This window comes from Canis lupus, chromosome 7 (genome assembly GCF_011100685.1).
Source record: "Canis lupus familiaris isolate Mischka breed German Shepherd chromosome 7, alternate assembly UU_Cfam_GSD_1.0, whole genome shotgun sequence".
Taxonomy (NCBI): Eukaryota; Metazoa; Chordata; class Mammalia; order Carnivora; family Canidae; genus Canis; species Canis lupus.
In genome coordinates this window covers 70,247,088-70,273,416 of record NC_049228.1, presented here as the reverse complement: position 1 = coordinate 70,273,416, position 26,329 = coordinate 70,247,088, and the positions used below count along the sequence as shown (strand labels likewise).

The 26,329-nt window shown below is 41.3% G+C and overlaps 1 protein-coding gene across 15 annotated transcripts in view; it reads left to right on the top strand.

Annotated features, from left to right (window-relative positions):
- DLGAP1 (DLG associated protein 1) overlaps positions 1–26,329 on the top strand; it is an 870,774-nt gene that overhangs the window by 748,728 nt on the left and 95,717 nt on the right. For 11 of the 15 annotated variants that reach the window (XM_038543734.1, XM_038543736.1, XM_038543735.1 and 8 more), the window contains one exon: positions 2,980–3,009. The exons of the other annotated variants lie outside the window; for them this stretch is intronic. In XM_038543734.1, the coding sequence (XP_038399662.1) occupies positions 2,980–3,009 (30 nt within the window). The remainder of the gene's footprint in view (positions 1–2,979; positions 3,010–26,329) is intronic. 15 annotated transcript variants of the gene reach the window in all.

Below are 26,329 nucleotides of genomic sequence, written 5' to 3'. Positions count from 1 at the left end.
CTGTCATAGAAAGCATACCCAGTTCGTGATTTGCTCTGACTTGCAGGAAGACAACACACATGGTCTGTATGAAATACCACAAGATGAGGAATTTTGTTACACTAAAGATATCAAGTTGAGGGAAGAACAGTTAGTTTTCTTTCCCTTTCTCTCTTTTTTAAATTTTATTTTCAAACTTCTCTGCAGACAATGAAACATTTAAAGGGAGGAGGGGGAGGAGTAGGATCCATTGTGTGTGTATATATATATATATATATATATACATATATGTATGTGTTATGGCTTACCCTGAATTCCAGGCAATGTCAATGTCAGCCAATCACCAGATAATGTCTATTGTGTGTCCTGGAAGTCAACAGTGCTACGTGTAGCTTTTCAGCATCAACATCAACCATTTCTTAAATATTCAAATTTTTAAAAATATTCCATTCTACGATTTTTGTGTAATATTAAAATTAGCTAGCTAATTAGATTTAGCCAATTCTATATTTGCACTACAACATAGTTACTTTGCAATATCTTTATAAAGGTCTATTCTACTATAGGAAAAAGCCTGATTTGGGATTTAAAAAAAAAAAAAGTCTATATGGAGTTGATGAATCACCAATGTTTTTATTAAAATAATGTTAATAATTAGAGCTCTAAAATCAGACTATTATTTGTTTTTTAACTTACCTTTTTCCCCTTGTTCAACAAATGTATTACTGGGCTCTGGTCCACCGCCACCCACAAATCCCATAAAAATTTGTATAGATTTTCTGGTTTTACCTGCAAAAGGCCTGATCAGAGCACCTTGATTAGAGCACAGTGTTGTCCTTTTTTTTGAATGGCAATTGCTGACACCATGGTCATACACAAAAATAAATATGGCTGGAAAAAAATCAATATCAAGACCTGATTTCCGGTATAAGAATTCTATAGTTTAAAAAAAAGGCAGGATCAATGCTTCATAAGCCAGTGACTCATACCTCTTGGCATAAATGCACTTGGCAAGTCCATTTTAGGTTATGTTCCCAGTTGATTGTCAGCAACTGTTATTTCTAAGGTGATCTGTGTATAGTATATTTTTAAGTATGACAGTTTTAAGAGGTTTTGAAATTACTGGAAAAATAATTGCAAATGTTACTCTTACTTACATTTGCCTCATTCAGTCAAATTATAGCCCCTTTTGTAAATAGCTCAGAAAGTATTCTGAAGATCCAGATTTTCTTCTCTGGGCCTGATTGGAAAGAAACACCAGTGATGACAACCTCATGCTACACCTGATTCGTACCACCTTGCAAGAGAGAATTATATTAATTATATTTTGTTTTGTGAGCCCATTATCAAACACAGCCATTATTATAAAATAAAAGGTATAATTTATAATTAAATTTAAACAAAAGTAGTATACTTAAAACTCTTTCCTTCCTCCTCATTTGACTACAGTTTACCTTCCATACTCTTGAGTTTATTAACAACGAGTGTACTTGCCTGGCAAAAATACTCCCGAATGGTATTGCTATTTGCCCATCTCTTTTCAGCTTCACATTCGCTGACATCAGGCTGGTGGCTTGAAATAGGCCATGGTGGAAGTATTTACCTAGTGGCAAAGTGGAGTCTTAATTTAGTGAAAATAATTTATATGACAGTGTGAAAAACAGTTCAACAGTAGATCATGTAAGAGATGTAATGATAATAAATTTATTGGGGAAAGAGCAGATTGGGAAGAAACTCAATGCATGATTTTGTCAAATTGTGGTTGACTTGCTAGCTATGAATACAAGAGTTTGACCAATCTGAACAAAAGCATTGTGTGTGAATCAATTGGCTACAGGTAACTTGCAGTAGAGAGCACTGTATATTTTATTATTTTTAGATTATGTACCACATATCATTTATATCAGTAAAAATCATGAGAAACACACCTACATTTATATGCATACTTTTTGCCCTGGAGAGTCCCTTGTTAAACATCGACCAGACAGTACTGGTTCTGCAGGAAAGATGAAATTTGATAGGCCACTTAAAGGCAGCTTTCCAGAAAGTTGTAGTGGAGAGCAAGTTTGTCTCTTTGTTAACCTAATCTGTTAAAATCAGTGTGTGTTCACCACTCATACCAATTTGGCTTATCAATTTTGAAAAGGGTTTTGTTTCCATTTTTAATTGAAACTCATCTGGTTGGAAAGAGAACCAGAATGTCAACCACACTGAACTGTAAAAGAGACATTTTTGCTCAGCCTAAAGTATCATGGCTATCACATAGGGTTTAGGGAATATTGTTTATTTATAACTATTGCCTACCAAAAAAATGATTTTTTAATCAAATCATTGGACCCACTCTAATTGATCGCAGATGAGTGTTTTCACCTTAAATTCACCAAAAAGGCACATGAACATCCAGTCAAAGACTACCGTCTACTTGCTTCGTGAACAATTTGACACGCCTGGAGAAACCTTTCACTGCCCTGCAGGGCATGGGGTCACTGAACAAATTCGGCCAGGGAATGGCCTGTGGCCCAACCCACCTCAGAGGAGGAAGTTGCCAAGTCACACCATGGTTTTTAACCACCTATTACATATTCCAACAGAAGCTCTGCCCCAACACGTATCAAATGATCTCTGTACCCAGCATTAAATAGAAAGTACTAGACTCTGGTGTCCTGTGTGGGAAGTTTCATCAATTCATTATCCAGCATGATTTATTTACAGAAATAGTCATTTGGACAAACTTGGCCTTTGTTTCACCCAAAAACGGGTCAGATCCCTTATTTGGTAAAAAACTTCCCCACATGGTTTTAGCAGGGGAAACAAAGACACCATGTAGGCTAACCAAGAGCTGAAAATTACTTTTGTCTTCAAAGTTGGTATTTGTTCAGTTAAATCCTCAAGGTGCCAGCAAAGACTCTGGATGCGAAGCATGTGTGTGTGTGTGTTGAGAAGACTAGAAAAGGTCATTTGGGTCCATTATATAACTGCCACTTTTTGTTTTTATTCAAGGTGTCATAAAACTGAGTTCTGCAGTTGAAGGTACGTTTTCACAACCACAAAATCAATACTGTTTTGCTTAAAGGTTGCCTAGCGTGCCTTTGTAGCCAGAAAGCATCTGCGGCAGCGGTGTGTAGTGCCTGTTCTGATCGCCAGCTGTCCCCATTCCATCTGTGTCTCTCGTCGTTCTGGTCGTTTTATGCTGTGAGTCTCAGGCCTGCGCCAGTGGCATCAGCGCTAACCCCAGTGAGCGGTCTTTCAGAGTGCGAACGTGTCTGTTTCTGTTCCCTGATGTGACTGCCTCAGATCCTGTGCTCTTTACAGATTCCCTTGTTCTCCAGCAGCCTTAGTTGAGGCTGGACATGGAGTCTGGCCAGGAACCTGCCCCCACTCACTCTGCCTTTGTTCAGCAGGGCCTCCTCTAGAGTGTGTTGGCCTCTTATCCCAACGTAGTGGACATGCTTGGCCAAGTACGTGGGCGTGGGGTTGAGAACACTAAGTGGTGAAGGCAATGATGGGCTGTAGACACAACTTTTCCCTGGGCAGTGTGATCCACCACATCCGGGAGGTACTGGGAAAACCAGCTTCCTTCAGGGTTGCTTGTATCATCCATCTCTAGAAAGTGGCAATCTCCTGGAGTCTTGCATCCGGGGAGCTAAGAAGAAAGGGAAGAGTGGTTTAAGGGAACACGAGGATTGGTGTAGAAGAGGACAGCAGTGTTTTGCTACCCCTCACAAATGTTAAAAATACCCCATCGCCTGAAATGATTAATTGATTATTGGTGTAAAAGTGATCTCCTGATAACTCGGAGAAGAACGTAGTCCGCAAGTAGCTAACGTGTAATTTCCCCTTCTTGTGAGTTTCTGTGTTTGTTTTGGGTATGCGTGTTCTCATTTATCGAGAGTCTGTCAGTCATGTGTTGGAGCTTCTTTCATCCCCACTTAATCAGGGGAGGCTCCTTGGAAGAGGTGGTGGGCTTGCAGGTGAGTTCTCACATTTAAAGAGAGATGTGGCTTGATGAATGGGCAATGCATGGAGGTGGGAAGTGCAAGAATGCCAGGGGGGCCGAAGTGGTGAGACCATCTGCTTGATCCAAGAAAAAGGATTGGATGGGCTGGGGTTTGAAGATGGGGAGATGACAGAGGAGCTCAGTCATGTAATCCACCGGCCCGGCAAACCCGAAGTGGGGAACTCTGTGCCTTATCACATTTTACAAAACAAAGTTGAAAAGGCAATATTTCTGACATGACATCATGGTGGAAAGCATGCCTCTCTTCTCAAGTAGAAGGAAAGCATGCCTTTGCTTCTCACGAAGAAGAGCATTGAGGACAAGGGAGGGTACCATGCAACTTTCAGGCCTCTCTGAGGCCAAGCGGAAGTCAAGTTTCCTCTGCGTGGTACCATGGAGTTTTATTGAGAGTCTATCCAAACCTCTCCAAGCCTAACAAAACGTAGGAGACACAGCACCAAAATTCAAGCAGGTCCATGAGAATGGCCTTGTCTGCAGAAACTCCCAGTGGCAACAGAGTGCTGAGTTTCAGTTAATTATCTGTAGAATTCCAGATAACAGTTGGTCCACCCTGGGCTGTTTTGATGTTTTATCAAGGAATGGCTTTGAAGTCAGAGCTTTACATTGCCTGTTTGGCTTAAGCACAGTATTCAGCTTGCAAAAGGATGGAAAAACAAAATAAATGTTTTAAAAGCCAGGAAGCCTTAAGAATGTTAACTAATTTAAAAACCCTTGTTCTGTTGGAACTTATGTTCTGTTCATCGTTTTGCCAGTAACTGCTGTCACTACTGGGTAGCATGACCCATCTGAACCCCCCAAAGAGGTTGGCGTTCTCCAGAGAATGAGTCAGGAAAAACAAGGGCAAAAAGCAGAATGACTGCTTGGGTTTTTTTCAGCAGCTTCCTTAACACCAGGCCTCTGTGAGCCCCAGGGGCTCTCAGGAAGTGCACTGGGGCAGCTGTGGGTATCAGAGGTGGGGCCCACTTCCACTGTGGCTTGAGCATCTTTGGGGCAGCTTCGTGGCTGAGCACTGTGGAAGCTTGAAGGCTTGGGAGCATGCTCTGTTGTAACTGTGTTAGAACACATGTGTGCAGGGGGCTGTCTGGAACGCAGTCTTTGGGTGGGGTGTGTGTGTGTGTGTGTGTGTGTGTGCTTAATGCATGCATTCTTGGTGCATCTGGAATGGGAAATTTTTGACCAGCATGCTCAGTGGAATGTGTGTGAGGCACTATCTCTTAATTCGAAATCAAAGCTCAGTAGTCCTTATGTATGCGTAGCTGATTACTGTACGTGGTGTTCTACATCTGCGGTATGAACTCAAGGCAGCTTCATCCAGCTGATCGTGTCAAGGAATATGTAAATCAGTGGAGGGGATCCACTGCCCGAAATGAAACCTACCTTTTCTTGAAAAATGACTCCATTCTGGATTATCATAGAACTCTAAAAATAGCATTAATATTTTAGGTGGGTTGTCTTTTCTCTTCTTTTTAAGGAAAAACAATTCTCAAAGTTGTAAGAGAAAAATCGACAAAGATTCCCGGTGCTACTTCCCACCAAGTATTTCTGGCATGCAATTTTCTTCTCTTTCTCTGAAGCAGGGGTGCCCCCTTCAGCATCCTGCAGCTTCATGTAAGCTTTTTAAATCAGCAGAAAGAAACAAAGCTATTTATATCACATGAATGGTAAGATTAAAAGTCAAATGTCCTTTCACGTTTTAAAGACTAAAAATTATGTTTTAAACAGTAATACACCTCAATGCTTTCATTATTATGCAATGAAGAAAAAATATTTGACCGGGGGAAAAGCTGTGAGAGAATAGTTGCAAAGTTTTATCGATGATACAGATGAATTCCAGACTCTAACTTTACATTGATAATCCCCCTGGGAGAAAATCAGGGTAAGAGAGAAACCTCCAGAAGGAAACTGGGAGAAAGGGAAGGTGGGAGGTGGTTGGGGAGAAGGTGGTTGAGGTAAGGGAAGGAAAACTCTTTCAGCCAAGAGGAGCAAAACCATTCTGTACCAAGAATGCCATGATAGAATCTTCTAAGTATTCCTCTTAAAAGGGATTTTCCCTCTTGAAATTGAAGCAGGAGTAGGGAGTCAGCACCTATTTCCACCAGTGGGGTCTGCACCGCCTCATCAAGGAGAAACCAGAATGCAGGTCACAAAGAGCTGAGTCATGCCTGGGTTAGACCTGCCCTGACATTCCATAGGCAGCTATTTCTTTCCAGAGAGGAAAGGTCCAGCCCCAGCCAGCAGCTCCTTGTCCAACAGCTGCAGTGTGTTCAGACATGCAGCAAGGAAGCATTCAGGCGGAGGCATCCAGCCTGGAGGGACAAGATGAGCCACAGAGGCTGATTGATGACAGGCCTTGGTGACTGATAACCAGGGTGTGTTCCGTGACGAGAACCTGCCTCCAAAGTGATTTGTTTATACCTTAGAATTGGGTGAGAATCCAAAATACCAAAATAGCATCCAAGTCTTTGGAAAGCCTATACAAGGGAATGAAGTTTGGCTTTTTGGGAAAAATTCCATGTCTGATAGACCAGGTGATTATCCAAGCCCTTGCCCACAATCATCTTCTGTGTGGACGTGCTGCATGCAGGGCTTCAGTTAGCAGTGGAGGTGAAACTCGTGTTAATGGTTAAATCTCATATGTCTCTGTGACAAGCTTCCATTTTAGAAGCAAAAGCTCCTCTAGCCATGCGGAGCTTCTGTTTTCCTCTTTTCTTCTTGTCATTTCATTTAATTTAGGTATATTTTAAGTATCTTACTTCTCCGTGGTAATGGCTCATGAGCCACAATCCCCTTCGGAACAGGGGACTTAGGATTTTCATCACATCCAAGGTGGTGCTTTCTACAACCTCATAGCCTCTGACTCAGAAAATGAAATGACTTCTCAGGCATAGGAAAAAATAAGGAAAAGCTTTATTCAATCTTTGATCCTGTTTTCAAAATGCATGATACCCACAGCTTCATGTCTATATCGTAAATCAATAAAAATGGAGCTGCTCTTCTGATATGAAACTATGATCTGGCTTTACCTACATGTTGAATACTGAAATACTCCCATTCCTTTGCTTAAGAAATACTGTTTCCCATGATATGACATGCAGTGTATCTTAAAGTATCCTTGTCATCATCTGCTTGGGTTGCTGCAACAAATTATGGCAGGTTGGGTGGCTTACACAACAGGGATTTATTTCTAACCCTTAAGGAGGCTGAAAGTCCAGGATCAAGTCATTGGCAGATTCGGTGTCTGGTATGTCCCTCTTCTGCTGACTTTTCACTGTGTCATCACAGGGTGGAAGGTTTGAGGGAGCACTCTGGGATCCCTTTTATAAGGGCCCTAATCCCATCGGTGAGGCTCCACTTTCTTGTCTTATTTGCCTCCCAAAGCCCACCACCCAATACCATCACTTTGGGGGTTAACGTTTCAACATGTGAATTTTAGGGGGACAAAATATTCATATCATAGCAACCCCAAATGAATTAAACATTTAAAAAAATTCCAAATTTATTAATATCATTTCCTCCCTAGCTGAATTTTGTTCTTGTCATTGTGTCTATTTTTTGAGCAAAGCCCATATGTTCAGTTGTCAAGTTAGACTGTGGTAAATCCATTAACAAATAGATAACTGATGGACCTATTTCTAGTAATAAACTTAGAATGAGGTCTCAGTATTTTTACTGTAGGAAATGAAAACCACACATCTCTTCAGACCTTTATGTCAGATAGCCACAGAGATAGGGAAGGGCTGCCTGGGGAATGGACTTCCTCCTGGTTACTCCAGAGTGAAAGGCAAAAAGCCACGTGTCAGGAATCTAAAAATGGAATATTGAAGAAACCGAAATCAATACTCGACAGAGTTGTTTCTGCAAAGAAACCCAGGCCTCCTGCTTACAAAGCTAATTTGGAAACTGGATCATCCTACTGAGCAAATCAATGTCCTCTTCTCAAATGTATTTTGCAGAGTCTTATTGTACTTCGGGTGAAATTTTCCTGTTACATAGCAATGTCTCTTGGCAGGATGAGCATTAAGTCAAAAATTTACCAAATAGCTTCCAAAAACTAGGCTCCTCCTGAAATGGCAAAGATGGCCCAGTGTGACCCAGAAACTGGAAGTTGAGTCAAGGTATGCCTAGTTTCCAGTCTTACCCGGGTTACCCTCACTTCGGTGTTAATGCCGAACAAACACTGGCAGAAGTTCAGAGCTCTCTCACATTCATCCTTTTTTTTTTTCAAGTTTTTCTTTTTCCTCTTCTCTTCCCTCTCCCTCCTCCTCTACTCCAACTATATTTCTTTTTCTGCCTTGTGATAGAAAGTGAACAGGGTGCCCCGTCAGGAATAAAAAGCCAACCACTAACTGGATGGCCATTAACCACCATTTGCCTTGTTGTCCAATAAAATGGAGATCTCTATTTCTCAGAGCATCTATAAAGACCAAACGATACCATAAATGTAAAAGACTTAATATGGTGTACAGAATACAGTAGGTGCTCAATAAGCGCTTGTTCTCTACCTTTCCTCGTTCTCTGCAGTCTTCCCAAGCCTTCCTACAGCACCCCCTCTTCCTGGTGTCCAAAGATCTTACAAACAAATAATCACTTGTAGCCTACTGCTGGAAGTTAAGTTTGACTTGGGGCCAAGCCATAGACAACCAACCTAAGCCTTTGCTTTCCCACTTTGAGAGAACTCAGAGAGAAGCAGGTAAGAATAGGGTTCCCGATTATGTCAGCGGGAGCCATGACATCTCTGTGGAGAGAGAAGCTGCCTGAGTGAACGGTGCCAGGAGCCAACCCCAAAACAGGGAGGAGGGTTCTCATCAGATGGACTATCCCCTTATCTGCTCTTCTAGTCCTGAGGGGATGGGAAGAAAGGAAAGGCTTTCAGGCTGGTTCAACAAAATGTCAAAGACTAATTTCATCAATAGTATTTTCTTATGAAATAGTTTATAAATCTACAGTGTTCCTGAGTGTGACATTTGTCAACACTGATCAAGAACATTTACAAGAACATGGGAGTTTTAAGTAAGGAGGACTAAAGGGATTGCAACCACAGCTATCTGGAGAGCAGCCTTCTGTAAATCTTTGAACCTCTGTCACCAAAAAGTAATAAAGTCTCTGCTGAATAACTGGCCTTGAGCAGCACCTAGCAACAAATTAGCATAACCCAGAAGACCACTTGCTTCCAAAGCACCATAACCTACCCCTCACCACCCTCTCTGGGGTAAGAAATAGAATTTTTTTTTTAAGATTTTATTTATTTATTCATGAGAGATACACACAAAGAGAGGCAGAGACACAGGCAGAGGGGAAGCAGGCCCCATGCAAGGAGCCCAATGTGGGACTCGATCCCAGATCCTGGGATCACTCCCTGAGCCAAAGGCAGATGCCCAACCGCTGAGCCACCCAGGCATCCCAGGAAATAGAAAGTTAGAGATCAAAAACAAGCTGTATAGGTAAATCTACCAATTTTAGACAATTTTCTTTCTCTTTTTATTTTCAATGTCTATGTGTTTGCTTTAATTATTTTTAGCGACCCACTGGAAGTTGTCAATGTAAACAAAGCTCCTCCTATAGAAGAATACTAACTCAACTAAACTATGTAAGAAAACAGCTTTTAGGGGGATCCTTGGTTGGCTCAGTGGTTTGGTGCCTGCCTCCTGCCCAGGGTGTGGTCCTAAAGTCTCGGAATCGAGTCCCACGTTGGGCTCCCTGCACAGAGCCTGCTTCTCTCTCTGCCTGTGTCTCTGCCTCTCTCTCTCTGTGTCTCTCATTAATAAATAAATAAAATCTTAAAAAAAAAAAAAGAAAACAGCTTTTAAGGACAGTGGTCTAATTAGCAGTCTTTGAAGCCAATTCAATAGTGATATCAGAGCCACTTCTAGTATTTCAATCCCAAATTTAGAAAATGGCTTTTACATTTTAAATCTGAAATTATATTCTAAACTTACTGCTAATTTTGAAACATGCCATAATTCAGACAACTGCTAAAATCACTGGACACTGAGGTTTGGAATTTGACCTTGGAAATCACACCCTCCTAAATTATCTTTCACACCCATTAAAATTAATTGTAAAATCAACTTGATGTTGATCCCTCATATATTTCGTATTTAACTAAAATGTTTACACGTCTAAATATCGCTGCATGTGCATATACAATTGCTCTGTGGAAGACATGAATGCTTTAAGTTGAAAGAGTACACACATGGCTTCTGTTTGGTTTTGCTGGCAAAAAAGCTGAAGTATTTTTACAATAATATGTCAATGAAATGCAAAATCAGATACCAGTCCCAATATTTATGGATCTGAAATGTTTTCGAGATGTGTATGGATGTTCAGGTCTTTTCTAGCTTTTAATCAACATATATGCTTAGGTGAACACAGAAAGCTACCGGATGTAGCTCTGCCAAGTCTAGTGTTGTTGAATATATGCCCATCAGGAAACAGAGGCTAGTTTAATTTCCTTTCCAGTGTTGATTTTATAGATGGCCTCCTTAAATATAAACTCCTAACACTGAGTTTGGAACACTCTCTTTTGAAAGAAAGTATAGGATAGTAAAAAAAGACATTCCTAGTTTCAAACTTTGTAGCCATGATTTGGTTTTATTTGGAGAGGGAGAGAGAGTAGAGGGAAGGCGCAGAGGAAAAGAGAAATAATCTTTCTTTTATTAAAAAGATTTTTTTTTATTTATGTGAGACAGAGAGAGAGTATGAGCAGGAGGGAGGGGCAGAGGCAGAGGAAGAAGCCTACTCCCCACTGAGCAGGGAGCCCATCGTGGGACTCAATCCCGGGACTCTGAGATCATGACCCAAGCCGAAAGCTGGTGCTCAATTGATTGAGCCACCCAAGGCACCCCAGTCACCATGACTTCTTGATGTGATGTAATCAGAAGCGAGTGACTGAACCACACTTGTCTTATCTGTTAAATGGATTGAGAGCTACTTAGCACTCCAGTTGGTTAGAGGCTTAAATAAAATGAGACAATGTTGAAGTATATAGCAAAGTGTTTGGCCTATAGACACTCAATATATTTTAGGTGTTTATATTTTTTTGTTTTTACTTTTATGACATTCGCTCAAAACTCATAGAAGTTTTGGCTGGCTGAGTTGGTGGAACATGCAACTCTTGATCTTAGGGTTGTGAGTTCAAGCCCCACATTGGATGTAGATTACTTTTTAAAAATCATTAAAAAAAAAAAAAAACTCTTAGAGGTTGAACCGCTCGGTCAAAGGGTAAATGCATACATATTTGTACTAGATACTGTCACATACCCCTCCACAGGAGCTGTGCCTTCTTCACTCGACCAGCAATATATAAAAATATCTCCTGGGTATGCTTTTTAAGTCCTGTACAAAGAGCTAGACTATTGATATGAAGACAAGTAATAATACAAAGAGCTAACATTTGTTGAGCACTTTATAAACTATTCATAGTTATAGCAAGCAAAGAGAACACATACATTATTTCATTAAAACCTCACAATAGGGGATCCCTGGGTGGCTCAGCTATTTAGTACCTGCCCTCGGCCCAGGGAGTGATCCTGGAGTCCCAGGATCAGGTCCCACATTGGGCTCCCTGCATGGAGCCTGCTTCTCCCTCTGCCTGTGTCTCTGCCTCTCTCTCTCTCTGTGTCTCTCATGAATAAATAAATAAAATCTTTGAAAAGAAAAAAAAAAAAACAATAACTCAGTAACTACTTTTATTATCATCTGGTTTTATAAAGAAAGAAACTGAGGTATGGAGAAGTTACTAATTTGAGGTCATAGATTTTTCAAACCCAAGAATGACTAACAGTTGAACCCTTGAAGTCCTCTGCTACACAACCCTCCTTTTCTATGTGGCTGCATCTCCAGATAGGTTAAAAGTGATTTTATTTCAGTTTGTTATAAACTGTCCAAGGGAAATCACGCAAAGCGAAATCTCTAAGTTTACCTAAGGTACCGATTGCTTCCAGGCACAATCTCACAAGATTCAATGAGGGAGCAGCTGGTTAGCTTTTGTAAATAATTACAGTGAACATAACCCAGAATATGTGTCCATCAATGACAGACACTGGTTTGGCTGGTCCTATTTAAGAAGGGGATCTAGATGTCAATGGAGATGGCTCCCCAAAGACTCTGACCAGAAGGAACACCATGCTCCGGAGGTGAGGTTTGAGTTTCACCTCCATATTTAACCACTTGCCTTAGGCAAATCATTTCTCATCCTTCAGGGGTGTAGTCAGGTGATTTAAAAACTTCATAGGAAAAAAAAAAAAACTCATAGGACTAAGACTCAGCTTCTTTTAAAAAATACACCCTGTAGGGGGTGCTTGGCACGCTCAATCAGTAGAGTACATGACTCTTGATCTCAGGGTTGTGAATTCAATCCCCACTGTGGGTGTGGAGCCTACTTAAAAACATAATAAATCAAAAAACAAAACAAGAGAGATTGATGGGGCACCTGGGTGGCGCAGTCTGTTAGGCAGCCAACTCTTGGTTTTGGCTCAGGTCCTGATCTCAGACTGGTAAGATCAAGCCCCATGTCAGGCTCCATTCCCAGTGCAGTCTGCTTAAGATTCTCTCCTCCCATCCCCCAACCCTTCTAAAATAAATAAATAAGAAAATCCACTCTGTACATTTCAAAAACCTTACAGTGATCCCCATTCTTCTCAATGAGTTTTCTGTAAACATTTTGAAAGTGTTTTTATCTATAATTAAATTACATATGTAAAATTCATTTCATTTATGATTAGCTCTGATTCCTTAACAATCATACATATTTCAGAATTTCTCACAAAATGAAAAATACCTAATCCACAAAGTATTTTCAAACATAATTGAATTTTGTAATAGTAAGTGTAACAATTAGTAATGCTAACATAATGGTAGTTTAGAATAGCATTTCATTCCATTTTTATTAATTTTGATTTTGCAGTTTTTATTCATGGTTTAGTGCCAGTAACCCTTTTTTCAAGATTCAAATATTCTATATCATCTTGAAAATCTCATAAGCTGGGACCTGGCACCCACAGCACATTGGACCTAATAGTAGTACTTTATGTCCCTATGGGATTGCTGTCAGGTTAAGTGCAGTGAGAGACTGGAAGTACGGCTCATCTCTAGAGTGAAGTGTAAGTATTTGCTATCATGAATTTGTTGCTATGTGTAGAAAAACCAATCTACTATTGATACCATAGAGGACCAATATATAAAATTGCCCCTTGAACAATGTTGGGTTTTGGGCATGGACTTCCATATAGCCCAAAAACTGCATATAACTTTGACTCCCCCAAAACTTAACGGCTCATAGCTTACTGATGATTGGAAGTCTTACCAATAACATAAAGAGATAATTAATCCATATTTTGTATGTTATATATTATATACTATATTCTTACAATAAAATAAGCTAGAGAAAAAATATTAAGAAAATCATTAAGAGAAAATACATTTCCAGTATTGTAATATTTATCCAAAAAATCGTGTGCGGGGCACCTCGGTAGCTCAGTCGATTAAGCATACAACTCTTAATCTCAGCTCGGGTCTTGATCTTGGGGTCATGAGCTAAAGCCTCATGTTGGGCCCCATGCTGGACATGGAGCCTACTTAAAAAAAAAAAAATCTGCCTATAAGTGAGTCTGTACAGTTCAAACCCTTGTTATTCAAGGTAATAATATACTGTATCTAGAGTCTGACTGCCTGGGTTTCAGTCCTGGCTCTCCTATTTACTAGCTGTGTGACTATAGGCAAGTTAACTAACTTCTTTGAGCTTCTCTTTCCTCACTTACAGTTGAGATGACAACAGTTAATATATAGCAAGTTGCATACACTCAATAAATGATGATCATACTAGTAACAGTAGTAGTAGGCCTATTAGGAAAAAGGAAGTTGAGAATGATTCCAGACATAGCATTTGCTACAAAGTAAAGGAAGCAGTGAGCAGAGGTTGCTCTGCTTTGAGGGGTACATGACTTGGCCCTCAGCTGGAAAGGCCTTTTCAATTTATACATCAGTATAGGAAGAACGTAAGCACAGGCGCCAGTTTGGCTTCCCTCAGTGCTGTGTCTTCCGTGTAGAATGTCACATGGGAACATGACTGAGTCTGATTAACCAACCTCTCTGTATGCTGGGTTCTCTTTAGTTTGGGAGCTTTGTCAGTTTCCATGACTTGTTCAACCAAGGATTCATTTCAGACCCCGGTCAAGGGGCCCACTGCTCTGTTTCTTGCCATGGCAAGTCCTAACTTTCCTGGTTACTTTGAAGTACTTTTGAAGATTGTATCCTATTATTGTATGTTGGAAAGAAATCTGGTTTTGATCATGGGAGTGGGCCATTTTGCATTGGTTGGCCCAGAAATCAAGGATTTCAGCAGAAGGCTTGGAGGAAGAGCCCCTTGGCTTTGAGAACAGGGCAGCATGGCTCTCAGCCCAGAGTAGGCCTTACACAAAACTTTAATTCCAAATTACTGCACTTCTTTCTCTATGCCTCTTTTTTTCAACAAATATTTAGTAAGCATATATTGCAACACAAAGACACTACTATCCTAAGAGCTATAGGGGATACAAAAAAGAAAAATCATCATGTAATCTATCTCATTAGGCTAATCAATTTAAAGGGCAACTCCATGAATAGCAATAGCGAAGGTACGTCAGATGGTATATTTTGTATCTTCTTCAAACTGATGCTTCATCATCACATGCATACAAGATTTAAGAGTGACCCTTGCCTGGGTCACTATGGTAGACACTATGCCAAGCTGACTCTTCAGCAAAGGGGCCATGTTTCCTGCGCAAAATTCTTGTCCTGTGATAGTCCATGACTTTGGGCTGTCTCCATAAAACAGCACATTCATGCTCTTCCTGTGCTTTTGTATGGGCCCTTCTGGACACAGATGAGAGTACCCAGGCCATGGACCACAGCTTATGGACTTCTCTACTTGTAACTCATGGCATTTGAAGGCTGTACTAGGAAACCAAAGGTACAGTATAGTATCAGTTTTTACATTCCTGTGGAGTTATTACTGAATATGGAGGTAAAATAGATCAAATGAATGAGACATTATACAACTATTGCTGCCTAGCTAATATCCACTTTGATACCCTAAACTGATGTGACAATTGTAGTATCTTGGCAAACTTTATGCTACAATGAGACTCGTTTAGAGCTGTTCTCTTAATATAGGAATCAGATACTGACAGCATCAAGTACTGATGAAATAGTATGTTGGCTGATGTTAAAAATAGCAAATACACAATGCCTCAAGAGCTTGATATTACCCTTTAGATTTTCCCACTCCTAAAAATGTAAGACTAATAGAATAGTCACTATGATCTTATAAAGCATATTAACAAGATGACGTTCAGAGCAGGGAAATGCACATCATTGTGACTGAGAGAAGAGAACAAAAGTATGAGATCACAAGACAGAAAAGGAGGAAAAAGCTGTCTAGCAGAAAAACAAACAAAATGGATAGTGAAATACCAGTTGATTTGTGAGTCGAAAATACTTAAAACTGGCAGCACAACACAAGGATCAGATGGGTCAGTCTTTCTAACCATTGCAATTGGTTTTTACCACAACTCTATAATACATATTTTTTAATATTGATTTATTTTAGAGAGAAAAAGAGAAAGCAGGGGGAGAGGCAAAGGGAGGAAAGAGAGAATCCAAGCAGACTCCCTGCTAAGTGCAAAGCCCAATGTGGGCCTCAATTACATGACTCTGAGATCATGACCCAAGCTAAAATCCAGAGTCAGACACTCAATTGACTGAGCCACCCGGTGCCCAATATTAATATATTTTTTAAAGAACCAGAAAAACATTTTTAAAAAAGTAATTAAAATCATAGATAGGAGACAGCGGCCCCAGAAGATAAACATACCTCTACCCAAGAAAATAAACATATTTCTATAAGGCAGATAAGAGGAAAGACTCTGATGGAGAATTGTCCAGAGTCTGCAGCTTCTCCATTTTATATTACTGGAGTAGGGGGGTATCCCCAATGGCAATTAGGTAATCAGGCTGTTTCTGAGGTTCATTTTGTGATAGTCCAGTTTTGTTCTTAGGGAAACATCAGTCACCTTAGAAAGACATATGAATTGGTTTCAGATATGCAACGTATAATTGAAAAAAAAAATTGTATTGAGCCAGGCACTGTGGAGGTACTGGATTGATCAAGACACAGGGTGTGCTCTCTTGTGGAGAGACAAATCTATAATGATGGTGCAATGATGAAAAATAGAAGAGGCTCCTTCTAAAAGTTAAGAGAGGACAGGGACAGGGTAAATAATTCAGGAAGGTTTTACAGGAGGGATAACAACAGATATGAAATCTAAAAGATGAGTCTGAGTTTGCCAGGTAAAGAAAGAGAGGACAAAAAATAAAGGCAGAATGAACAGCATGTGCCAAGCTGCAGGCAGAAAAGTAAGAGAAAAGAGCAACAGATGTATGGGGAGAGAATAGTAGGAAACAGAAAGGAATGGATTAAGTTATAAAAAATCCAACACAGAGTTTGGACTTCATCCTTAGGAAGTAAGGAGCCATTGAAGATCTTTAAGCTGGTGAATGCAATGATCATGTTTGTCTCTTCAAAAGATAATTCAGAAGACAGTGTAGAGAATGAATTAATAAGGGTTTTGACTGGAGGCAGAGAATCCTCTGATTGTTATGGAAGATCCTGTCAAGACTAGGGCAATCTGTGGGATAGAGGAGATTGGATTCATGAAACTGATGACTATTTAAACATGGATATAAAGGAGAAGAATGTGGGGCTGCAAATTGGATATTGCTAATTTCTTTATTTTTGAAAGTTAGAGTTAAATATAAAGCTGTTTGATTAAATAAGAAAGTTCAATTGAACATAAGAAAGTTGTCAGTAGGGGCACCTGGGTGGCTCAGTGGTTGAGCATCTGCCTTTGGCCCAGGGCATGATCCTGGGGTCCTGGGATGGAGTCCTACATCGGGCTCCTGGCAGGGAGACTGCCTTTCCCTCTACCTATGTCTCCGCCCCTCTCTCTCTCTCTCTCTCTCTCTCTCTCTCTGTGTGTGTGTGTGTGTGTGTGTGTGTGTCCCTCATGAATAAATAAAATCTTTTGAAAAAGAAAGTTGTCAGCAAATAACCAATTGCAAGATGTAGATGGTGGCCATCGGTCAAAGGGAATCCCCATTAAGATACATCCCAGGAAGCTTCTGGAATCCCTGGGAGGTTACCTCAGCCAATCATCTACCCTCTGTACAGGAGAGGCCACACTCATGCTCACATGTGAATGAAGGAGTTGGCTGCATCAGTGATACAAGTCTGAAAATTTTCAAGGAGATGGAGCCCCATTCATTGAAAAAAAATGGGACAACCAGACTCTAGACCAGTTTGTATATGAAACTTTCTGTGATCAACAGGCTAGGATAGTTAGAGTTTCTATTGTAGTAATTTCTGTGATTATTATACCCATTTCTTGACTTCATTTTTTTTAGAATATTTTTATTTATTTATTCATAAGAGACACACAGAGAGAGAGAGAGAGAGACAGAGACAGAGATATAGGCAGAGGGAGAAGCAGGCTCCATGCAGGGAGCCTGACGCGGGACTCGATCCTGCAACTCCAGGACTGCACCCAGAGACAAAGATAGATGCTCAACCGCTGAGACACCCAGGCATCCCTCATTCTTTCTTTCTTTTTTTTTTTTAAGACATTATTTATATATTTGAGAGAGAGAGAACACAAGCAGGGAGAGTGGCAGGGAGAGGAAGAAGCAGGCTCATCACTGAGCAGAAAGCCCAGTGGGGGCTCCATGCAGTGGCTCAATCCCAGGATCTCCTAGGATTATGACCTGAGTCTAAGGCAGAAATTTAATTGACTGAGCCATGCAGGTGCTCCTCTCAACTTCATTCTAAATCCCACTGTAACTGAAGCCAGAAAAAGTGTCTCTTCTAATATTACCCAAAATGCCTTATATCAGAAGATAAAGTCAGAAAATTTGATCTACTTATAAAATAGGATATAATTACATTGAAATAGCAGGTGAAAAATTTAATCTCTGGTAAAAACTAGAAATATTTTATTCACCCCCCAATAAATCCATTGCTGCAAATATATGACAGATTGAGTCTCCTAGTATTTAAGACGAAGATCATCATGTAAGAACATGATAACTTTCTAATTAGCTCATGTCATGTACTTGACTCTGACAGCATAATTTGAGTTAACAATCCATGAAACATTTTGCATAAAAATAATAATCTATGTATTAGTAGGTCATGAAATAAGAGAATTAATGTAGAAATTCAAGCAATATTCTCAATATAATTTACATATGTCTAGATTTCATTCATATAATGCATTATATAAACAAGAAGCAAAAGCAAGATAATTGGACAATGATAGTCAAGTTAAAAAGGAAAAGTCTAAAAAAAAAAGAAAAGTCTAAAATGTCTAACCTTTTGGAAAACAAAGAAGCTAAAGGAGAAAAAAGTTTTCAATTAGAGGAAAGGATCTCATTTGGATAGTAAAAAATACATAATATGGGATTCTTTCTTTGGGGTAGATTATAGACTATAAACATTGTATTTTAGAAGAATGTTCATCTTTTTTAACTTAATTTGCCTTAATACATACAAGAAATACAAGTTTATGGTGGGAGGTCCAAATATTATTTGTTTTAAAGAAAAAAGTCTCCACAGCACTCATCTAGTCACAATGTCTTTTGCGTATCCCTGCAGATATTTTCTACACATGTACACAAATAGAATTATAATTACACAGTGTATACACAAAATCATTCTAATCTACAATTTGTTTTTTTTACTTGACATTGTATCTTTAGCATCTGTCTATATTAGTATACATAGAGTTACTTCCCCCCCCTTTTTTTTTCTTAAGTAAGCTCAATGCTCATCATGGGGCTTAAACTCACAACCCTGAGATCAAGAGTCACATGCTCTACCAATTGAGACAGTCAGGCACCCTGAGTTATTTCCTTTTTAATACCTGCATAAGATTCTACTTTTATGGACTGCCATAGGTTATTTACTTTATTCTTTTATGGAAACTCAAGTAGTATTTAGTATTTTTATTTTCTTATAAGATTTTATTAATCTATTCATGAGAGACACACAGAGAGAGGCAGAGACACAGGCAGAGGGAGAAGAAGGCTCCTCACAAGGAGCCCGATGTGGGACTTGATCCTGGGACCCCATGATCACACCCTGGGCTGAAGGCAGATGCCTAACTGCTGAGCCACCCGGGTGCCCCAAGTACTTAGTATTTTTAGAGCTGAAGTTCTTAATCTAGACCAATGAATGGCCTTTTTTTTTCTAGTGAGTAGACTTTAGAGGGTCCCTTTAACCCTCTAAACCCATATTTATATATGTGTACATGTGTGAATCATTTCTGAAGAAGAGCATCTATAACTTTTAACAGATTATCTAAAAAGTCAACGGCCTAAAATGTAAAAGAGCCCCTTCATTATAAAATTTGTAGAATTGCAACTTCAATGACGTTTTAGAAATCAGGATTGAATCATTATGGAATAGTGTTTCTAAACTTTTTGAAAATCCAAGTTTGATATACTTTATAGATACATATATCTGTATCTATAGATAGATATAGGTATAGATATATAGATATATACATAATCACCCTTAGCATAAATGGCCTCTTTCCACTCAGAAATTCTGATAAACTTCTCCAAAGGAAATACGCAAAGCATCTCCTTTTCTTTATTCCCCTTTGTCCCCCAAACCTCAGTCACAAGAAGAGTCATGGCACCTCCAGCCAAAAAGATTTGGCCAGGCTTTACTTTCAGTCACTGCAATATAAAACCAATAAATATTTCATTTTACAAATTTAAAATTATGTTTTCACAGGGCTTCACTTCTAGTAATATGGCAGGATGCATACATCTATAAGCATACATATATATCCTGCAAAACAAAGATCTAATGAGTTAATAAGGAGTTACTGGAAAGCAGGAAGTTAGAGAACAAAATAAAGGTGCTTCTGTACTGAGGGCATTTGCTGAATCAGGCTGATCCCACGTTTAGGTTTTGATAATATCCTAGAATAGGAAGTAGTAGGCAGATGTTAAAGCCCCAGTCTTCCCAAGGAGAGGTCTAATAAGAAAGCTATCCCAGGGGCAGCCCGGGTGGCACAGCGGTTTACCCGCCTTCGGCCAGGGGTATGATCCTGGAGTCCGGGGATCGAGTCCCACGTCGGGCTCCCTGCATGGAGCCTGCTTCTCCCTCTGCCTGTGTCTCTGACTCTGTGTGTGTGTGTGTGTGTGTGTGTGTGTGTGTGTGTGTCATGAATGGATAAATAAAATCTTAAAAAAAAAAAAGAAAGCTATCCCATAAAACTTGCACCCTTAAAAGATTACACTCTATAGGTAAGCATGAACCAGAAGGTAAGTCTATCACTGTGATCCACTTTCCCTCCCCCTTTCCCTCCCCTCACTCCAAACAAAACAAAGCAAAATAAAACACATACACAAAGAAAACTCCCATCCTGGTGCTAATGTAGTGGTGGGTAGCCATTCATGAGAAATTGTAACCATACATGGACTTCTTTCACATCCTAGATCCAAAGTTACATCAGCTGAGTGGTATAAAGGACCTCAAGCTATGAATATTTCCATATTTTTTAAAAGGACTATTTTATGAAAGGACACTCATTTTATTTTATGAAAGGAATATTTTTCTAGGCCACAAATAACTTTGCAAAATAATTTTGCAAGGAACATGATCTTCTTGCTGTCAAAAATAACTAAGCATAAGGAAGAAAGGCATCATGAAGGAGAACAATCACATCAATGATTAAGATGTTAAATCATTAGAATTAAATAGGCTTTTCCCTTCTAAGAAAGATTAATCTTAAAAAAAAAAAGAAAGATTAATCTTAAAGTTTGCGGGATTCAGGTGTGACAACATAAATATAGTTATAATATGCCTTTACAGGCTATGTGTAAATAAATAAAAGATAAACTTTAGAAGATCTACAGGGAATAAGAAATGAACAATGATTTGGAGATTTGAAAATGTAGTTATTCCTGGGGAAAGGAGAGGTGGTTCATAATGGGGAAAAAATGTAGAAGGGGCTGTGAGCTGGGTGTTTTAGGGTGCCAGTCACATTCCAAATCATGATCCCAGATGGTGCTTTGTAATTATTCTTTAAGAATATTATCTGGAGGGCACCTGGGTGGCTCAGTCAGTTAAATGTCTGCCTTGGGCTCAGGTCATGATCTCAGGGTCCTGGGATCTAGCCACTGCATCAGGCTCCCTGCTCAACAGAGAGGCTGTTTCTCCTTCTCCCTCTCCCTGCCACTCCCCCTGCTTGTGCTCTCTCTCATTCTCTCTGTCGAATAAATAAATAAAATCTTTAAAAAGAATATTACATAGAGAAAGAAAGAGCCCCTTGATAAATAATAAAATAAATAGATTACTAGGCAAACTTGCTTTTTTTTTCTTTTTAAGATTTTTTAAATTTATATTTGAGGGAGTGTATGTGTGCACACAGGCAGGTGGGTGAAGCAGGGGGGGCTGGGGAGCAGAGAAGGAGGGAGAGGAAGAGGGTAGGGGTCCCAAGAAGACTGCATTGAGTACGGAGGTTGAGGTGGGACTTGGGGCTCAATCTCAAGACCCTGAGATCATGACCTGAACCAAAACCAAGAATTGGACACCCAACCAATTGAGCCACCCAAGCATCTCTATGCTTTTTTAAATTACAAAAACTACCCTCTGTCCTGTTTCCCCCTGAAGAGTTTTTATGTCCTCCTGTGGGAGAATCAGCTGGGTGATGTTTAGGGCTGTAGAGTACAGGGGAATGACTCCAGAGATAAGGTAGGAGGAACCACACATGCTCAGACAGCCCCTTCTAGCCCATGGATCTGTAATGTGAGAGAACATAGAAATAAACTAAAGAACATTCTGACTGAGCAAATCCACTCCAGCATTTTCGTGCTTGGGACCTGGTTCTTGTCTGAAGCCCTACGACTTCTCCAGTCTATTCTTCCCAAGAGCATACATAACCTAAAGTATTAGTCATCACACACCAGAAATAATTGGTAAAAAAGTTACTAATGCCAATAAAATATTACGGCTATTTTTATAGAGCATGTAATTCTCTCAGAATTAAATGTCTAACAGCTTGAGATGGAATTCACATACCATAAAATTCATCCTTTTAAAGTATATAATTAGAGGTTGGGTTTTTTTTGTTTTTTGTTTGTTTGTTTGTTTTTGTTTTTTTGTTTGTTTGTTTGTTTTTTAGTATATTCACAGAGTTGTGTAAACATCACCCATAATTTAAGGTTGGAACATTTTCGTCACCCCAATGAGCCATTCTCCACTCCCTACCTACAAACTTTAGGCAACCACTAATCTACTTTTTGTCACTCAGAATTAAAATTTATGCTTCTGGTTTAACTGCCTTAAAGTAAACAAACTTTTTGGATCATGAATCCTTGAAGATGCTCCTGAAAATAATCGCTAATTCAGCCTCCCACTGTTTTGTTTGGGGCATCTGTGTGGTGTCACCTTGAGGAATATTACACATGCCAAGCAGTTTCATGGCAAATGCTTGACCTAAGGTGGTCTTTCCCCACCACCATGACTCACACAGGCCCAACACACACACAGCCTTTAACTGAGTATGAGGACAGAAAAGGCCAACACAACAGCATATAGGTCTTGGCCACCAAAGCTAATAGGTGGAATATGTCCACTCCTAGATAACCTCATGAATAGCAGTAGGCTATTCCCAAGTCCCACCTGGCAGGCATGCAATCATTGGCATATAATGGGCTAGAGCTAGATTTCCATGAAGGAGGAAGTGAAGCGTGCTTGGGAGAGAAAATGAAGAACCATCTCCTTCAGGAAGCAGGCCAGTAATAACCATTGCCAAGAACCCTGGCTAGATGGAAGGAGAGGCTCTGTCTGTAAGCACCAGACAGATCCAAGGGCTCCTTGCTTTGGTTCTTCCCTTTTACACATTCTGTGTGTGTGGAGGGTAGACTCTCCTGCAAGTATCTGCAAAAGGCCATTATTTTGTCTTTGGCAATGAGAGAAGCATCTGGTGAAAGCTGCCTGGGTCTTTGTAGCCTATTTCTTGGAGTTTAGATTATTTTGCTCTTGAGGCACTGTCTTAGTCTTTGCAGGGGCTGCTAGAACAAAATAGCACAGTCTGGGCAGCTTGCACAACAGACATTTGTTTCTCCCTGTTCTAGAGTCTAGAAAGTCCAAGGTCATTGCCAGCAGGGTCATCGCCTAGTGAGGGCTCACCTCTTGGGTTGCAAATACTAGCCTCTTTGCTGTGTCCTCACATGACCTTTATATGTGACAAGAGAGAGAACAAGAGAGAGACTGTTATCTCTTCTTATAAGGGCACTAATTCCATCATGAGGACCCCATCCTCATGACCTCATCTAAACCTAATCACCACCAAAAGGCCTCACCTCTAAATACCATCATTTTAGGGGCTAGAGCTTCAGCTTATGAATTTAGGGAGGACACAAACATTCAGGCCCTAGCAGACAGACACCCTTAGGTGCGGATGGCCTAAATCAGATATAATATTATGACCAACCCCTCCCTTGGGTTAAACAGGATAAATAAAATAAACTTGAATTAAAAGGGAGGATACTCTTCATCTGTCTGTTTCCCCTGTTCTTGTAATTAGTCTTTATCATGACCTTTGGGGACATCTTGAATCTTCAGAAATTAAACTGTTTCTGCTGAGGTAAAATAAATAGGCTTTCTCCTTCTAAGAAAGGTATATCTTAAAGCTGTTCCCCCTTGAAATTCCAGGGGCTCCCCGAGGCCCTCTCGTTTCCTGGAATGCTTTCACTCTGCTGCATGGGGTGGCCAAGGAAAAGCCCTGCAGCCCCCTCCTCAGTGGACTGGAACAACACGTCACCTAACACCAGGGGACAGATACCCAAAGTGATGCGCTCAGAGCCCCACGTGTGCTCCCTGGCACAGACGAGCACAGAGGGGCCTGTCACATACAGCAACAGCTCGTGCAGTGGCAGCGTGTCCGAGGCGCCCACTCACAGGGGACTGTTCACACTCGGGTCACCAGTGCCCATGGTCTCACGGAGAAAGGCTGACACGACCCGATCACGCACACAGACGTGGCCCGGGGCTCGTTTTCTGTGTCACGAGAAAGGAGGAGCAGAGGTGACAGGGGCAAAGTCCGGTTTCCCCTATGCGCTGGCATTTTATTAATCTCCTCTCAAAGGCTGTCACTCACCCAGGAAGGTGCTAAAGGGGCCTTCCTTCCGCTTCTGGAACAGCGGGATGTGGCAGCGGCCGTCTGGGTGCTCTGCAGGCCAGGCCCGGAGGAGGGGGGGCAATACCAGAGCCGCCTGGACAGGGGACAGGCCCGCCCGCCAGCCACCTCCTGGGCTGCTGCGAGGACTCCCATCAGCTGGGAAGCACTAGGAGACTCCTCACCTTCCAGGTGACCTTCCCTGTTCACAGAGCCTTGAAGAACCTCAGAGAGAGGTGGTGTTTGCAGAGATAGAGAGAGCCTGAGCAGGGAGGAGAGGGAGAAGCAGGCGCCAGGCCAAGCCAGGAGCCCGATGTGGGGCTCGATCCCAGGACCCCGAGATCATGACCGGAGTTGAAGGCAGAAGCTTAACCAACCGAGCCACCCAGGTGCCCCTTGTTAGCAGAACTTAAACGGGCGCAGTCTCTTTAAAGGATGAACTTGTGATTTGGATCCTTCATACGTGTGAAGCCTGGAAATAGACTAAATTCGGGGCTGGTGTAAATTTTTTTTTTAATTTTTATTTATTTATGATAGTTACAGAGAGAGAGAGAGAGAGAGGGAGGCAGAGACACAGGCAGAGAGAGAAGCAGGCTCCATGCACCGGGAGCCCGACGTGGGATTCGATCCCGGGTCTCCAGGATCGCGCCCTGGGCCAAAGGCAGGCGCCAAACCGCTGCGCCACCCAGGGATCCCGGGGCTGGTGTAAATTATAGCTATTTGTGGCAATTAACAACATCAACTACAATTGATGAGCATAAGTAGCAACAGTATGAAGCATTTACTTTGTTCTGGGCTCTGCCCTGGGATCTTCACATACATTATTTCAGGAAACTTCTCAACAGCTCTATCAGAGAAGTACTTGAGCACATTTGTTTATGGACTCAGAGAGATGAAGCCCCGAGGTCACCCAGCTAATAGGAGGCAGAGCTGGGACTGAATTCAGTGTCTGTATGATTCCAAAACTTTAAGCTGTGGCCGGAAGGGACGGCCACTCAGGCTTTCAGAAGTGAGTACTTTTCCAGGCAGTCAGCTTGGGCTTGTCTGAGTGAGGAGTTGGTAGGAAATAGCCACCTCCTGTGCTGCCCCAGGCTGGGACAGGTACATGTGGCAGTGCAAGGCTCTCTCAGCACCATCTAGCCTTATTCTCGGTCACTCCCACAGGCACAGGCTGCGTGAAGGGGCGTGGGGACTTGTAGGGACGTGGAGACTGAACTCTGGGCTTCTCCTTCCCCCTGCAGAACCCATCTTGGGATTGGTAACTTTGCCCATCGTTCCCAGGTGCCAAGCCAAGCATAAATCATGAAATGACTAATGTAAGTGTAGATTCAATAGGAACACACCCACTTGGAGGGTCCCCAGGTATCCCTCACCCCTGAAGAACCAGTCCAGGTCACTTATTTTTGAAGCGAACCTTGGTGTGCTTTGGAGTCACCTGAAAAGCTTGTTAAACCACAGCTTGCACAGCAGCCCCCCACACTACCCCCGAGTTTCTCCATCAGTATGTGTGGGGTGCAGCCCAAGAGTTTGAGCCACAATTTCCAGGTGCCGCAGACACTGCAGGTTGGGAGACCACCCTTTCAGAACCACTATTTTAGGGGATGGAAGCCTTAGCTTTGTCTGTCATTTCCTGGTGGGGCCCTTACCGCCGCCTATTCAAATGTGGTAGCAGCTCTTCTCAAGGACTTCCATCCTCACCATCTACACTGATTTCCTGTGGCTGCTGGAAAAAGGTACCACAAACTTAGTGGCTTCAAACAACACCATTCATCTCACAGCTTGGAGGTCAGAAGTCTAAAATGGGTGGGCAGGGCTGCGCTCCATGGTGGAGACTTTAGGGGGGAATTCACTTCATTGCCTCTTCCTGCTTCTAGAGACTGCTTGGCCGCTTGTATCCCTGGCCTTGTGGCTGATCCATCTCTAAAGACAGCAGGACGTAGCATCTTAAAACCTCGCGCCTCACGCCCCTTCTCTCCCCCTTCCCTTCACCATTCCCTCCTCTGTTTCTTTCCACCATCACGTCTACTTCTCTGACTCTGACCCTCCTGCCTCCCTCTTACCAGGACCCTTGTGATTATATTGGGGCCACCTAGATAATCCAGGA